This window comes from Myotis myotis, unplaced genomic scaffold, assembly GCF_014108235.1.
Source record: "Myotis myotis isolate mMyoMyo1 unplaced genomic scaffold, mMyoMyo1.p scaffold_m19_p_12, whole genome shotgun sequence".
Classification (NCBI taxonomy): Eukaryota; Metazoa; Chordata; class Mammalia; order Chiroptera; family Vespertilionidae; genus Myotis; species Myotis myotis.
In genome coordinates, this window is record NW_023416316.1 from 65650222 (window position 1) to 65667484 (window position 17263).

Sequence of the window (17263 nt, forward strand, 5' to 3'; positions counted from 1 at the left end):
AGTTAGAGCTTGGCCTTTGGAATCAACCAGCACTAATCTTGGCTGTCGGGAGGAGACAGAAGGAGCAAGCAGAGACTCCAGTTTACAGACGGACTGCTCTCAAGCAGGTTCCATGATGAAGAGAAGTGAGCAATGCAGAATCTGAATGAGGAAGAAGGAGACTCTGTTGGACAAGAATATTGATGCTAGAATTAGGGGAGAAACTAAGATGGCGGCATAGATAAACACTGGGAAATTGCCGCCTCCCACAACAATTGAAAAATACCGCAAAGGACAGAGTAGACATCATCCAGAACAACAGGAAGGCTGGCTGAGTGTAAATTCTACAACTAGAAGGAAAGAAAAGCACACTGAGAGCCAGAGGAGCTGCGGAGGTGAAGTGCAGAGGTACAGCGGCTCGTGCGCGCACGGAAAGGGGGTGGCACCTGAGGACGCGGCTGTTTTTTTTGAATCACAAGCTCCCGACTGCTCTGAACTCTGGTTCCGGGAAGTCTCTGGGGACCCAGGACTCATACGGGGAGAAGCTGGACTGTCGGGCAGCGGGCGAACTTGAGTGCGGCTTTCCCTCAGAGATGCTTGCAGCAATTATCGGGTCACTGAGACGCGCGACTCCTTAGGAGAATCAGCCATAGCTGCTTTCTCCGCCCTTTGACTCCCTGAGACCCCGCCCCACCCAGGCTGCGGCAGAGGCTTTTGCAGGTGAATGTACCTAACTGCAGCTGAGCCAGGCAGACCCGGAACTTCCAAGAGAAGGCCCAAGGCCCCGCAGCGGCTTGCATTGCTTCACAGCTGAGCCTCTTCGTGGCTCCTGCTGTGTGGCCTCAGGCAGAGGCTGAATTAGCACCTCCTTAGATCCAGGAGCCGCTGTACCCAGTGGTCAGAGGGGGACCATCCAGATTGCAACTCCTCAGATCCATAAGGGACACACTCAGGGAGTAGACTCAGTGAACACCAAAGCCCCACTGAAGCAAGTCTTGCCCCAGAAGGGTGTCTTCAGCACAGAAGTTCTCCCACTTCAGACACAGCTGATTCTCACAGCCAATTGGCCTGGAGGTCAATTCCTCCCAGTGATCCTACAACAACCAAGGCACCAAGAGTGCACCAAGAGTGTCCACCTCAGGTAACTGGGGAGGCTGAGCCACTGGGCCCTACAGGACACCTAGCACACAAAGCCACTCTATCAACACAGGGAAGCAGCCAAAATGCGGAGACAAAGAAACAGGTCACAAAGGGCAGAAATGGAGGAAAGCAAACGACTGGATATAGAGTTCAAGGCCACGTTTATAAGGTTTTTCAAGAATTTTATGGAAACTGCCAATAAATTTAATGAATCCCTCAATAAGTATAGTGAGACCATGGAGGACATGAAAAAGGACCAACTAGAAATTAAGCATACAGTGACTGAAATAAAGAATAATTTACAGAGATCCAACAGCAGACAAGAGGATCCCAAGAATCAAGTCAAAGATTTGAAATACAAAGAAACAAAAAATACCCAACCGAAAAAGAAAAAAGAAAAGAGATTCCAAAAATATGAAGATAGTATAAGGAACCTCTGGGACAACTTCAAGCGTACCAACATCAGAATTATAGGGGTACCAGAAGAAGAGAGAGGGCAAGATATTGAAAACCTTTTTGAAGAAATAATGACAGAAAACTTCCCCTACCTGGTGAAAGAAATGGACTTACAAGTCCAGGAAGCGCAGAGAACCCCAAACAAAAGGAATCCAAAGAGGACCACACCAAGACACATCATAATTAAAATGCCAAGAGCAAAAGATAAAGAGAGAATCTTAAAAGCAGCAAGAGAAAGACAGTCAGTTATCTACAAGGGAGTACCCATACGACTGTCAGCTGATTTCTCAACAGAAACCATGCAGGCCAGAAGAGAGTGGCAAGAAATATTCAAAGTGATGAATAGCAAGAACCTGCAACCAAGATTACTTTATCCAGCAAAGCTATCTCTCAGAATAGAAGGTCAGATAAAGAGCTTCACGGATAAGAAAAAGCTAAAGGAGTTCATCACCACCAAACCAGCATTATATGAAATGCTGAAAGGTATTCTTTAAGAAGAGGAAGAAGAAAAAGGAACTCTTACCATTTGCCACAGCATGGATGGAACTGGAGAGCAGATAAATACCACAGGATCTCACTCATTTGTGGAATATAATGAACAACATAAACTGATGAACAAGGACTGATCCAGAGACGGAGAGGCATTGATTGGACTGTCGGGCCTTGGAGGGAAGGTAGGGGAGGGTAGGGGTAAGGGGGAAAGATCAACCAAAGGACTTATATGCAAGCATATAGGCCTAACCAATGGACACGAACAACGGGGGGGTGAGGGCATGAGCGGGGGGGGGGGGGGGGGGGCGGGGGGCGGGGGGGTAGAGGGTAACATGGGGACAAGGACACATATGTAATATCTTAATCAATAAAAAATATATTAAAAAAAAAAAAGATGATGTGGACTGGCTGCCTTACATGCCCTGGAAACAAATGCTTTGATTTCCCGAGACTGTTACTACTGAGTAGGTGGAAGCGTTCAGGAAGCTGCCCTGTCAGTCCGCGTTTGGTGGGAAAGGGGAGGGGCGGGAAGAGGGGCACCTTGGTCTCGTAGGCACTCTTCAAGTATGGCAGGAGGTATCGCTTCTCATCCTGCTGTCCCAGCAGTACCGAGGTTGGTCCCACTAGATATGTTACTTGTAGATGACAAGTTTCAGAAGCAACTTCCGAGGGCCATAGCACATCTCAGAAATTTCGAGCTTTTTAGGCCCCCTGGTAATGGACTTCCCTTCTCCCTTTCCCCACAGGCTACCTGTACCTGGCCATCGAGTATGCCCCCCACGGCAACCTCCTGGACTTCCTGCGCAAGAGCCGCGTGCTGGAGACTGACCCAGCCTTCGCCATCGCCAACAGCACCGCCTCCACGCTGTCCTCCCAGCAGCTGCTCCACTTTGCCGCAGATGTGGCCCGGGGCATGGACTACTTGAGCCAAAAACAGGTTTGTCACGAGGAACCTTTCTTGGGACATCTTTCCTTGGAAATGCTCTCTAGAATAAGTTTAAATTTGTACATTTTTTCCCCAGTCAACCTCTCTTCTCTAATTCCTCTTACAATCTCCCTAATTTTAGTCTCCTTGTTAAGATTCCATCTATTTATATAGGTGTTAATGCTCAGCACGGGCAATATATTTATCTAGTGAATATCACCATATGTATTCGGTGAAGTTCCTTAACCCGTCTTAGCCCAAATAATGCTCATAGCAGAGGACTTACATGGCAGCCGGGAGATTTAATGACCTGGTTCCCCCCCCCCCCCACCCCCGAAATACGTCTCCCAAGATTTGGTGGAATCCACTGAGGGCTTTAGGGAGCAACTTCAAGGGAACTGGATTCTGGTGACATTTAAAAACCCATTTTCATCCTAACCTCTCATCGCTAGTTCCCAAAGTGCTGGCCCTCAGGGCATGGTACTAACAACATGACTTGAAAAAGCAAAGATGATGCTGGAAATACATGACGTTTTTTGAAATTTCAGTTTATCCACAGGGATCTGGCTGCCAGGAACATCTTAGTTGGTGAAAACTATGTAGCCAAAATAGCCGATTTTGGATTGTCCCGAGGTCAAGAAGTTTATGTGAAAAAGACGATGGTGAGTTCCAAACAGACCCACTAACGCCCTTCCCAAGGCGCCTTCCCACCCTGATGTTGCTGCTCTAAGACCACTGCTCTGCGGTGACCGACGCGTCTACCGTGGACCCCAGGAGATACGCCCCTGGCCCCGCAAACATCCTTTCTAAGATTTGATTCCTAACATGACTGGAGGATCCAAACTACCAGCAAAAAAGCCACTAGCACAGGTGGCTGGGTCCTCGCTCACATGAGCCTCGCGGTGCAGGGCTCAGCTCTGGATCCGGCCAGACCCTGTGCAAGGAGCTCCCACAATCTCCTTCCATGCACAGCAAACATGGGAAGGGCAAAAAAGACCCTGAGCATATTTTCCAAATATAAGGAAGGTCAATTAACAAGGTTCCTAAATCACACAGAGCCCCAGGGAGAAACTCGGGACTTCCAAAGGCCCACAGATTCCCCTCTTTGCAAAAAGCTCCCTACGCCCCCTTCAAGCCCAAACCAATCAAATTCACATTCACCTAATGAGACCCATTCTCCCAAATAGTAATATTTATTTGTGTCAGATCCTGGGAAAACCTAACCACAGTGTTAGCAGAAGTAAGAACTTGGACCTCATTCTGCTTTTGTTGCCCACCCTGGAATCAGAAAGCCCTGGAAATGCCACATCCCTGAGTATTTGTACTGTGCCAGTGTTTTCGATGAAGGGGTTTTTGACCCCCAGCCTCCTACTCCCCAGAATAGAAATCAGGGTAGAAAGAGAAACAGATTCAAAGGGGGTTTACTGAAACAAGGTGGGGGAACAGAGAAAGGGAGGAGCTTACACATCAAGGGAGCACCTGCTGATGAAGAATATGGCTCCCCGGCTGCTGAGGACCTGGCTTAGGGCTGGGCTCTCCATGCAGGCCCCTGGAGATTTCTTTGTTCTCCAGGTAAGCCCCCTCCCATGGGCTGGCCCTGACTGGCACAGGGGCAGACACACTGGCTTGGGGAGTACCTGAAGAGAACCCTGAGTCTTAGCTGGGAGAGGCTCAGAAAGTAACTGAAGAGCATTCTCCTGTCTTCAGGGAGGCTCAGCGGTCTCCCCAGCAGCATGCCACCACCCCTGCTTCCCCTGAGGCTGGGCTGCGGGGCTCGGGGCGACAGTTCCTGTTGTCCTTGCATGTGCTTGCGGGGTCACTCAGTGGCTAGCTCTCCCTTTTCCAGGCCTGATGAGCACTGCCCGGGCTTGGCGCTCCTGGGACGGCTCCAGTTTTCCTGTGATACAGAGGCTGTTTGTACTTTGGGGCTCTCCAATCGCCTCCACAAGGCTCAGGTTTCAGAGTTTATCCTCCAACGCAGGCTTCCTTTCTTTTCAATGCGCTTATTTTAGTGGCTGACAAGATAGCACAGAAACAAGATTCAAGAATGCTTTGAAAAGGAAATGGCCTGTAGTTCACCACCGTGACACTTTTTTTCTATTTTTTACTTATTGCCTCCCACAAGCATCCATGTTTTCAGTTACAGTCACAGTGAACGGAGCCACTTCGGACCTTTCCACTCCCCTTCTTGTTCAGGGTTTGAAGTGGGGTCCCTTAGAGACACCACCCAACCTGTCACCTTCTGAACCCACAGGGGCCTCCCTGAGGGGTAGCTCCCTAAGCTTTTCAGAATTTGTCCCTCTCAAAGCAGATGTTTCTCTGCTGGGCTTGTCTCTAAGGTAGTAGGACCCACCACCCACTGCTCCACTTTCCCCCTCCCCATCCTGTGCAACTTGGAAGTCTCCGTCTCCCTCATAGAATCCCTTTCCTCGCTTCGCTCCTGCATTTGGGTGCCATGGTCCCTAGATGAGGGGTGGAGGGATGAGTACAAGTTATCCCACAACCTACTCACTTTATTTGGATGCTCTCCGATGTCCCGGGCAATTGCTGGTTTGCTTGGTATTTCATAAAGAGCAGGGATTTGTGTAGTCTTGGGGAGGTTATGAGGAATTCTTAAAGGAACAGAGCACTGTTTGAGGCTTAACTCTATTTCCTAATGGCAGGGCAGTGTTCCCTGGTGGCATGGGGTCTGTGGAGGAAGGAAGCAGCGGAAAGGAGAAGGGATTGGAGAGGCTGGCAAGGTCCTTCCAAGAAGGGTGCAATGTAGAAAGACACCACCGGAGGGCAGAGTGACTACTTTCTCTGGCCCATTTAGGTCAGATTTTCAACTTGCACTTTAGAACCAGCTGGGGAGCTTTTTAAAAATACAGATGCGGAACCCTGCTGCTTAGATATGCTGACTTAGTTGTTCTGCATCAGTGTGTGTGTGTGTGTGTGTGTGTTTAAAAAAAATCCCAGGTAATTCTCATATAGGAAGTGTTGCCAACTAATGTACTAAGTGACATGGGTTTTATTTTCATTGATTAACATATGCTTTCCCTCATAATCGATTTTTTTTTTTTTACTACAATGTTTTGTGCTTTGTGTTAAGTTTGGAGGCAAAATAAGTCATACACAGTCTCCACCTTCAAAGAGCTCACAGGTAAACACATAATGAACAACTGTCATCATTAACACATGCCGAGAGGCAGGAAAGCACATCCCATGGGAACACAGGGGACTCACAGCCAGGTGAGCCTATGGAAAATCATGGAAGGCTTCCTGGAGGAGGCTGAGTGTTGCAGTGGCTATTAGGTAGATAGCAGAGATGTGAGAATGGATTCGATGATCTGGAGGTGCAGGATGTCTAAAAGCCTAGAGGCAAAGGGAAGTGTGAGGCATTTTGGATTAGGTAATTCATTGTGGCTGGAGTGTCGTGCTGAAAAGAGAGTTAAAAATTCAAGGTTGGGGGAGGAAGAAGGGATAAGATCTTCTTGAAAAACCTTGAATTCCAGCTAAGGATTCGGGATTCAACTAAGGATTTGGGATGTTGGGACAATAGGGACATGGAGAAATTTTAAGGAAAGGAACCACGTGGCTGTTATTTGCCATTTAGAGTGACACTCTGCTTGTGGTGTGGAGAACAGGCCCTTAGGGAGAGGAGGGTGCCATCCGGTAAAAGGTGACGGTGGCCTGACCCTCGGTGATAGCAGTGGGGACAGATAGCTGTGGACAGATCTGAAACAGGTGAAAAAATGAAAAGTGCACAAGGAAATTAGTAATTAGGAGGTATGAGGTCAGAAGCCACCAGGGAAGAGAAAGCGAAGACAGAACAGAGAATATAGGAACTATTTCCAGTCCTTAGCTTTGCTGGGGGGAGAGAACTAGACTAGCAGGTAGGGATGTGGGTGGGGTGGGTGTACTATGAAGGGAGGTGGGAATGTTGAGAGTACTGAAGATGCAGATGTGACAAAGGACACTTATATAGCTGAGCCTCAAAGTATGAAATTCCTATTCAGGATTTATGAGCAGAAAGAGCTTCACAAAGACCTGGGAGAGAACTGAGCTTGCAGGCATGATCCTGGGCAGCGCTGAGCTCATGGGTGGGTGGTCTGGGAGGATGCCTGCTCCAGTGTCAAGGGGCTGAGGAAGAGCCCCTAAAAGACTCCTGACTCTGTCCCACCCAGCGAATGTGGCTGAAATGCCACAGTCAGCAACTGGATAGATCCCTGGCACAGGTATCTCTCTCTCGATAGGTGCATAGGATCCCTGGTTGGGTGGATAGGAAGGGAGCCCCAAATCAGAGAAAAATTAAGGAAACTAGGAATAAAACTCAAACGTCACACTCCCCAATGTCTAGTCCACATCTAATTTTTCCAAGACTGGACTCAATAAGCCAGAAAATGGGGATAGCCTAGAGGGCCAGGCCCCCAAAGGGTGAATGAGTGTGTCTCACCCCACCTCCAAACCCGTGTAAACCTTGAGGTCCTTCCCTCTGCTGGTGGTACATCTGCACCCCGCTCCTTGTGGCCTGCCATGCTCTCCCCTCCCCCGTCTACACATCTCAGAACCAAGTCCAAGTCCCCTCCTCTGGCAACTCTTCCCCCACCTCCTGCGCCGCCTTCGCCTTCCCACATTACAATTTCAGTCTCGGTTTCTATGCCGTCTCCCCTTTCAAACCTCTGAGTGTCTGTGAGAGCCACAAATTGAATAAAAGAATGGCCCTGGGCGGTGTAGCTCAGTGGTCAAGGGCATGTACCTGGGTTGCAGGTTTGATCCCCAGCCCCGGTCGGGGTGCGTGTGGAAGGCAGCCAATCAATGTGTCTCTCTCACATTAATGTTTCTATCTCTCCCCTCTCTCCCTCTCTCCCACTCTCTTTACAAATCAATGGGAAAAATAGCATTGGGTGAGGATTAATGAAAAAAAAATGAAATGAAAGGAATAAGTGACTACAAGTACACACATACACGCACACGCTTCAGTAGGCCCCCTGGAGGTAAGTAGAACTTACATTATTTGCAGGTCTTTGAATTTGAAATCAGACTTGTAGGCGGAACATATTCAAACAACAGCTCCTGAGCCATCATTCCTTGTGTCTTTGGAGCTCACATAGGGCTCCCTGGGCGTGAGTGAGCACCACCTTGGGGAAGCCAGCCTCGTGAAGGGTCCTTCTGATCTAAGTGCATCTCCCTTTGTTCTCTGCAGGGGCGGCTCCCAGTGCGCTGGATGGCGATCGAGTCCCTCAATTACAGCGTCTACACAACCAACAGTGACGTGTGAGTACGCCTCGCGTCTCTCTGGGAGCAAAGCTACTCAGTACATAAAATCATAGGCTAAATGGAGCCAGAGTGGCAGTGTCCTGGGAAAGTCACAGAGGGAGGCTTAGCTTTCCTTCTGCTGGTCAAGGACAGACCTTGTGGCCAAGGCTTGATGTCCAGAGAAGCAAGGGGCTCGCCGGCCCCCCTCCGGGGCTCCACTTCCAGACTGAGCTTGGTGCCTGAGACCCAGATAGCTGCTGAGGGTCAGGGCTGGCCAGAGGGTCGCCCGGGAGACCACCTCCCTTGCGGGCTGCAGTGACAAGGCTCGGGCTGATGGTGGAAGGAAGGGGTGGGATTGAGACTTAGACCATCTTACCAACATGCCCTATTTTCAGGAGGAAAAACTAAGGCTGTGAGGGTTGAGGGGACTTGTTCAGGGGGTTTTCTTATGCCGGAGTTGAGGAGGAGGCTGGCAATTACTGTAGCCTCACTGTGTGCAGGGCGCCTTTGAGGCGTTATCTCACATCATGTCTGCATAGCTCAGAGGTAGAAGTTGGCATCCCCACTTTCTGAATCATATACGAAGAGGCCTGAGGGTGCAGTAACTTATCCCAGGTTGCATGAGCAGCAGGTGGCGGAGGTGGGTTTTAATGCCAATTTGTCTGGCCTAGAATTTGACCTGCTTCCCATAGCACCACCTGTACTCTCTACCTGAAGTAAGTGGGGCTCCGGCTGGACCGACCATTTCCCTGTTACAATCTTCCCCCAGACCTAGGAGGAGAGAAGCACATGCTGTGTGCACGGGCCCGTCCCACTGAGCAGACACTTAGCACTCTCTCTTCGGAGGGAGGGTCAGCCCTCCTGGCTGTGGGGCAGACGATGACGGCTTTCGCGCTTTAAGGATGCTGATGATTTCTCTCCCATTTCCCGTCTGCAGATGGTCCTACGGAGTGTTACTGTGGGAGATCGTGAGCCTAGGTGAGTATCTGGGTGTGTCCCCCAGTGCCCCTCACTGTGGACCCCACAGGGACCATCTGTATGCGGTGCCACCAGATGTCACTTGGAAACAGAGTGTGGGTTTCCACGTGTGAGTGGGTTTTAGTCCCACGTTTCTCCATATCTGATGTCACGCGTAATTGTAACAACCTGGTGGCCACGAACTTTGTTATAGGTTAATTGTCCCCGCTTGTGCAAAGGTGTCAGAGAGCTCTTCCAAGTTTATTTCCGTCAAGGTGGTATGATGTAGTCAAGTAAAAAATCACATTTTGAAGGCTACCGAATAGCCTGTGAGAGTGTGCATGCCCCCCAAAATAAATTGCACATTCATCATGACCCCACTTTTAAATATTATACTTTAAAAGACTGGAAGGACTACACAGAAGAGTAATAAAAGCTATTGTATTTTTTTCTTCATACTTTTCTATATTTTCCAAGTTTTCTACAACTGTGTATGCTTTTAGATTTAAAATTAGACAGGAGCTATTGTAGAGTAGATAAAGAATCATGTAACTACTTCCAGTTAGGAAAAGGATACACCTTGTTGATACGATGGGTGTGCTGTGTGCGGCAGACTTGGAAAGCAGTAGCGCTGTGAGGTAGGACGTGGATCTTTGCACTGTGGTGCCGTCCGTAGCCCAAGGCCAGCTTTGATTGTGGTGGGTGTGCACCCTGACACACTCTTCCTTCTCCCAGTCTCTTGGCTTCAGACCCCTGGGCAGAAGACTTTGGCTTCTGCACGGGAGGGGCTGAGGGCACGGTGTTTCCTGTCTTCCAGGCGGCACCCCCTACTGCGGGATGACGTGTGCAGAGCTCTACGAGAAGCTGCCGCAGGGCTACAGACTGGAGAAGCCCCTGAACTGTGACGATGAGGTGTAAGTCAGGCCTGTCCTACGGCCATTTATCTTCACCTCCCTGCTGCCTGTTTCGTGGGTAGACAGACTCCAGGGAAGGGATTAGCTCACTCCTGCACATATACATATACCTTCATGCACGCACACACTCATGGAGGTCAAAAAGAACAGTGATAATGGGCTCTTTACCCTAAGCTGGTTGTGCAATGGCAGGGAGGAGGAGCGGCGCAGGCATGGAAATCCAGGAGGAACTGAGGGAGACAGTTCTTGGGAAGGCTGAAGATGAGGTCAGCAAAAGCAGAAAAGATCCGAAAGTGATGACACTGTTCACAAATAAGTGTATGCAATCTTGAGATGAACTCTGGGGATAGAATTTCAGAGCTGTTACATTAAGGAAGATGTATTTTTCTTCATGGGATTTCACTTCTATAAAGATTACTTCCCACAGTAAAAATTACTCCGGGGGGAAGAATGATGAACTTTAGTGATACTGGAATTCCCACAGCTTAGCTGAGGGAGAAGCTGCGTAACCGGTGGAATTTGAAGAGTGGAAGGCTCTAGGTGGAATAAATAATTTATGTCTAAGCTGAGCCACTTCCAAGAGTGAAAGAGGGTGTAATTAGGTTCCCGGCACAAAAGACACAACCTCTTCTGTCCTGGAGCAGACCTTGTGGTATGTGAACCATCTCTGGACCAAGTCTCCAAAATGCCACCTTTTGAGATTCATCCCATGAGGAGTAAGCTTTCTCAGTTGTTATGAAACTTCTGTTAAAGTACAAACTGTTCTAGAATCCTTGACACCCAAGGCCAATGGCACATTAGGTTCCCAGAGGCACTTGTTCAGCATGTGAAATCTTGAACCCCAATCCCAGGCATTGGTTCAGAGGGTCTGGTGCGGGTCCCCAGAATCTGCATCCTGATAATGCAGGTAGTTCTGGCCACATCTGAGAAAGCACTGCCTTCGACCATGCTTCCCACGGTATGTTTATGGAACATGCAATACGTTAATAAATAACACAGGGAGAAAGGAATTCGGGGGTCAGTTATACTAGTATTTGGGAAGTGTGTGCTAAACCTGGTTAAACAGGTTTTTTGTTTGCTTGTTTTTAAAAATATATATGTATGTATATTTTTTATTGATTTCAGAAAGAAACATCAATGATGAGAGAGAATCATTGATCGGTTGCCTCCTGCACGCCCCCCACTGGGATCCAGCCCACAACCCGGGCATGTGCTCTGACCAGAAATCAAACTCTGACCTCCTGGTTCATAGGTGTCGGGGCTGAGCAGCAGCCCCTGAATGATGGATGAACAGATTACTCAGATACAGTTTGTCTGTACAAGAGAGGGCTAAGGGGCCTCTGGCTTTAGTAGCCAGAGCAGCCTCATTTGCCTGCCTCGTTAGGCCTTTATTGGAATTTTTTTTTTTTCAAGGTCCCAGCACAGTGGGTCGGGGTGACAGCCCTCCTCCCACCTGGCAGAAGGCCCGCTTTCTTGCTGTGTCCTCACATAGCAGATGGGGTGGGGAAGATAGAGAGAATAGGAGTGAGGAAGCGGAATTTTTATCTTTAGATACAATCAGTAGGGTGAGTAATCTTGGGAGGACACATGTATTTACATTGTCCTCTAGGCAAGGGCATCCAGGGATTAAGCATAAGGATTTCAGTAAACACCTGGGGGTCTGCACATGCATAGACTTGTTTGGAAAGGTCAAGGAATAATTAGGGGCACTGCCTTTGACACTCCCCTAAGTCTCCCCTAAGTGGGAATTCCGATAAACAGGGCAGGCGGCCTTCCACACACTTCCCTTTTATCAGAATGTCTTCCTTACAAACTTTCCAGCCAAGTCTCTTGTGCTCCCCAACACAAAGATCGATGCTCAACCACTAAGTCACACCAGCCAGGCTGTTTGCTTGTTTTTAATGGCAGGATTTCTCAAGATTTTACTAGCTGGTCCCTAAGAGCAGTGGTTCTCAACCTTCTGGCCCTTTAAATACAGTTCCTCATGTTGTGACCCAACCATAAAATTATTTTCGTTGCTACTTCATAACTGTAATGTTGCTACTGTTATGAATCCTAAATATCTGATATGCAGGATGGTCTTAGGCGACCCCTGTGAAAGGGTCGTTCAACCCCCAAAGGGGTCGCGACCCACAGGTTGAGAACCGCTGCCTAAGAGGGATATGCAGAAGTGGCAATTTTGCACACTTACTTGAGCTTGAAGCCATTTTTTAAAAATGAAACACTAATACTTTGAGAGATGGAGTATTCCAAGGAAAATGCTGCCCTGGAGACATAACTCAGTTCTTTCCAGAAGATCAGGAGAGCTGAGGCCAAGATCCCCAGGCATGGTACCCAGGGTGGGCGTCAGATCTACGGGGAGAGGAAAGGGCTTGGCTAGGGAAGCGGGAGGCCTGGTAGGAGCTTCCCAGTGCTGTACCTCTATCTCCTGCTGCCTAAGCTTAATGACCGGGGGTTGCAGGGCCACATTCTCTTCTGTTATTTCCATGCTCTGCACCTGGCCAGGCCCAGGACTGCAGCACAGGCACTGAGTTAACCCTTTAACTCTTCGTTTTCAAAGGTATGATCTAATGAGACAGTGTTGGAGGGAGAAGCCATACGAGAGGCCCTCATTTGCCCAGATTCTGGTGTCCTTAAACCGGATGTTAGAAGAACGAAAGGTGAGTATGGAGTTCAACGAGGGGCTCTTTCATTGGAATTCCTCATGTGCCCAGTGTGGCGAATAAAAAAAGTCTGATGCAATTTAACAAGTTCTTCTGGGCACAACCCTAGGTATTATAGGGACACAAAAGATGTGGCCCCCAAACTTGAGAAGTTACAGTTTGGGAGGAGATAAGATCTCTATACAAGATACAGTCACACACAGAACAACATATAAAATTAGCCTCTTTGAGTTAGAAGGAATCTTAAATCTTATCAGCTTGGCCCTTTAATTTTATAGACAAGGAAACAGACTCAGAGGTGAAGGTGACTTGCCCAAGGGCACACAGCAGGTAACACCAGAGCATGGTCTGCAGGTTACTAGGGGGAGGGTCAAGAATTCTATAAACATTTCTAGAAGGTAGCTGGCTCTATGTATCTGGAGTTTAAAAGATGAATCTAAGTCAGGGAGATAGATTTTGACAGTCATCAAAACCCAAGTGGTGATTAAACCAGAACGAGATGCAGGTTTGATGACACGGGTGCCATGAAGGTGAGAAGTGGGCAGAGGCAGGGGCCTTAGCAGCCGGAACACTTCAGGAGGGAACAGTGAGAGACAATGAGAAAGGGAAGCTCAGAAACAGGGGAAGTGAGAGGAACATTTACTGGCCGGAGTCACAGGGTACACACAGTCCAGAAAGAAAGCTGTCCAATACAAAAGGAACCGAGGACAGAAAAGGGCCCCCCAAATACCTGGTGTTTGAATGGAAACAAGCAAAGGACAGCAGAGAGTTGCTGTGACTACCCCCGTGGAGGCGGCCGCCTCTGAGCCACTCTTGTTCTTCCAGACCTACGTGAATACCACGCTGTATGAGAAGTTTACCTACGCAGGGATCGACTGCTCTGCTGAAGAAGCGGCCTAGGGCAGGCCTCCACCGTCTGTGTATTCTGTCGCCCCTTCACGGGCACCAGAGACCCTTGACAGCCAAGACAGCAAGCGAGCCTGTGCCAAGGGAGGAGACGGAGAACAGTGGAGTGTGTATACTGCTGGGTGTCTGGGACTTTCACACGAAGACCCGTGTGTGAAGCTACAGCACACTCTGACTCTACATAGAACTGTACATACTGTTTTGAGTAAGAATGGGCTGAACTCAGAATGCCCATTTGTGGTTTCATATGCAATAATATATTTTTCTAAATATGTGGGTTTTAAAGACAGGTGTGAAAATACAGTGACTGTAATGCAATAACTCATTATTGTCCTAGATATTTTTGATATTTACCTTTGTATTGAATGTTCTAAAATGTCTTGCTGTATAGAAGTAAAATATTGTTAACAAACCTAACACTGACCCTGAGAGCACAGGTAAGAAAAGTGTGGGAATTGTAGGAGTCTTCATGGGACATGGGTTAACATTAAAGAGACGGAAAAGTCCAGGTGATGACATGTAAAGCAGGTTCTCCCGTCTCTAAGGCTTCTCACTCACCGGTAGCAGCCATCCAATTTCACAGTCATTTGACAACATGCTTATGTGTTACCAGTGCCCATCAGTCTGTCCAGAACATTAACATCTAAAAATAGACTTATGTCTCATTCCTTACATGCCTAAAACCTTTTGACATGTATAAATAAGTTTGAAAGATAAATGAATGGGATTTGGTTTTAGTTTCTCTGGTAACATTGATTGTGTATTTGAAGACATTAAAATAGGAAGCCTGGAGTTACATTTGGGAGACATGTGACATTTATCATGTCAAATTAACATACTTAATGCATTGCACATTGTAAAAACTTTGTTTTGACCCATTGTATGTTTACTGTTTATACTGTAGGCACATGTTACACTGAGATCATATAGTAAGTGAATAAATGTCTTGCCTACCCACTGTTTTGTCCAGCAATGTGTCTCATAAGTATTTCCAAATGTCTGCATTGTACTTTATAGAAAAACACCTTAAATCGTCATTCTCTAACTTTTCAGTAACATGCCTGTAGAGCAGTTGCTGGAATTCTCCATTTGGCATGGTATGTGAAGCTCACAGATGGGAACCGTCTTCCAGAATGTTCTACTGTCTAGTCCATGTTCTTGTACCAGAGCAGCACCCCACTGGTAGTGGTCCAATGAGAACCCAGGGCTTAGTGCTGGATTCCCTTCTAATTGTGCGACGATGCAAAACAGTCAACATACCGCCTAAAGTTCCATGTTCCTGCCATCTAACCCACTGTATGCATTCAGCAGCAGGACAAGGAAACTGAGTTTACCCAAAGGATCTTCATTCACAATGGCATATTTAAGGGGAGACAGAGGAAAAAGCAAGACTGTTGGTAGGCCACTGATTTAACCAGTAAGTGGAACCTCGAATGAAGAGCCATTGAAAATATGTCTAAATACAGTTGACCCTTGAACAACATGGTGGGTGATCAGGGGTGCCAACTACCTCTGTAGTTAAAAATCTACGTATATAATATTTGACTTCCTCCCAAATAAATAATCTACTGTCAACCTGAGGCCTTACTGATAACATAAACAGTCAATGAACACATATTACATATGTATTTATACTGTATTCTTACAATAAAGTAAGCTAGAGAAAGTTTAAGAATTAAGAAAATCATAAGGAAGGAAAAATACATTTATAGTCTTTGTTTTAAAAAACAAAACTCTATGTGTAAGTGGACCCATGCAATTCAAACCCCTGTTGTTCAAGAGTCAACTGCATACAACAGTTCCTTTTGCTTTTTACACAAATTATGTAGTTTGTAAAGATACTCCTGGTTTCTCTTGGTTTGCATATACACGGAATTGGAAAAGAATAAGGTGATCTGAAAATGCAGATATTTTTGCATATGGTTTCAGAATGCACAAGAAGGTATTTTCCCTATTATAGTTGGGTTTTATCTATTTAAAATAATTAAAAATTACATCACTATGACTTTATCTCACATCAAGTATATGACAAAAGAGATGGCTAAGTACTTATGGTAGCAAGAGAAAGGTATTCAGTGATAATTAAGAAATTCTTGTAAATTCAAAATAACCACGCAGCAAACCTGAGGTATGCTTCCTGAGGGCATATCACCGTCAACTATCAGAAGGTGACTAATTCCCTTTGGTGCCAAGGCCACACCACACATACCTCTGTGACTCATCTACACCATGTCAAAGAAACCTCTGTAGCCTTGTAGCATGATACCAGATTAACATTGAAGATCATGGACTTCTACTCAAAGGGAAATTGTCAAATTGAATAAAGCCATTTAGTTTCCACATTACCAAAGAGCAATTAAGAAAGAAATAACCTCCGCAAAGAGATTAGACACTTGAGGTATTGGGAATATAGATTAGAACTCACTATGTTTAAAGATCCATAGGATACTCCCTTTAAAAAGAAAATCAGTCCTGGCCGATTTAACTCAGTGGTTTGAATGCAAGTCCACAGACCAAAGGGTCACGAGTTCATTCTTGGTCAAGAGCACATACCTCGATTGCAGGTTCATCCCTTCCCTGGGTAGAAGGAGGTAACCAAACAACATTGATATTTCTCTCTCTCTCCCTCCCTCCAGCTCTCTCTAAAAAAAGTCAAATCCTCTGGTGAGGATTTAAAAAAAATCAGCGAATTGTTGATAAAATCAAGTAACAGAATGTAAGATGGGAAACATAAGAATCTTAGAAGAATCCACAGGCAGCAAAATATCAGACATATGTCGTAGCAATATCTTTACCGATACAGCTCCTAGACCAGTGATGGCGAACCTTCTGAGCTGGCGTGTCAGCATTTTGAAAAACCCTAACTTAACTCTGGTGCCGTGTCACATATAGAAATTTTTTTATACTTGCAACCATAGTAAAACAAAGACTTATATTTTTGATATTTATTTTATAGATTTAAATGCCATTTAACAAAGAAAAATCAACCAAAAAAATGAGTTCACGTATCACCTCTGACACGCATGTCATAGGTTCGCCATCACTGTCCTAGGGCAATGGAAACAGGCGAAAATAAACAAATGGGACTATATCAAAATTAAAAAGCTTCTGCACAGCAAAATAAACCATCAACAAAACAATGAGAAAGCCCACTGCATGGGAGAACATATTTGCCAATGTTATATCCGATAAGGGTCTAATCTCCAAAATTTGTAGGAACTCATACATCTTAACAAAAGGAAGATAAACAATCCAACCAACAAAATGGGCAAATGACCTAAGTAGACTTTTCGAAAGTGGACATATAGAAGGCCAAGAGACATATGAAAACATGCTCAAAGTCACTAATCATCTGAGAGATGCAAATCTAAACAACAATGAGGTGCCATCTCACACCTGTCAGAATGGCTATCATCAACAAACGACAAGTACTGGCGAAGATGTGGAGATAAAGGAACCCTTGTGCACTGCTGGTGGGAATGCAGACTGGTGCAGCCACTGTGGAAAACAGTATGGAGTTTCCTCAAAAAATTAAAAATAGAACTCCCACTTGACCCAGTAATCCCACTCCTAGGAATATATCCCAAGAAATA

The 17263-nt window shown here is 46.5% G+C and overlaps 1 protein-coding gene across 4 annotated transcripts in view; it reads left to right on the forward strand.

Annotated features, from left to right (window-relative positions):
* TEK (TEK receptor tyrosine kinase) overlaps positions 1-14643 on the forward strand; it is a 112088-nt gene extending 97445 nt beyond the window's left edge. For all 4 annotated transcript variants that reach the window (XM_036331301.1, XM_036331299.1, XM_036331302.1 and 1 more), the window contains 7 exons: positions 2814-3004; positions 3541-3654; positions 8178-8248; positions 9168-9208; positions 10005-10101; positions 12662-12761; positions 13590-14643. In XM_036331301.1, the coding sequence (XP_036187194.1) occupies positions 2814-3004; positions 3541-3654; positions 8178-8248; positions 9168-9208; positions 10005-10101; positions 12662-12761; positions 13590-13664 (689 nt within the window). In that variant the 3' untranslated portion in view covers positions 13665-14643. The remainder of the gene's footprint in view (positions 1-2813; positions 3005-3540; positions 3655-8177; positions 8249-9167; positions 9209-10004; positions 10102-12661; positions 12762-13589) is intronic.
* The last annotated feature ends 2620 nt before the right edge of the window (positions 14644-17263 follow it).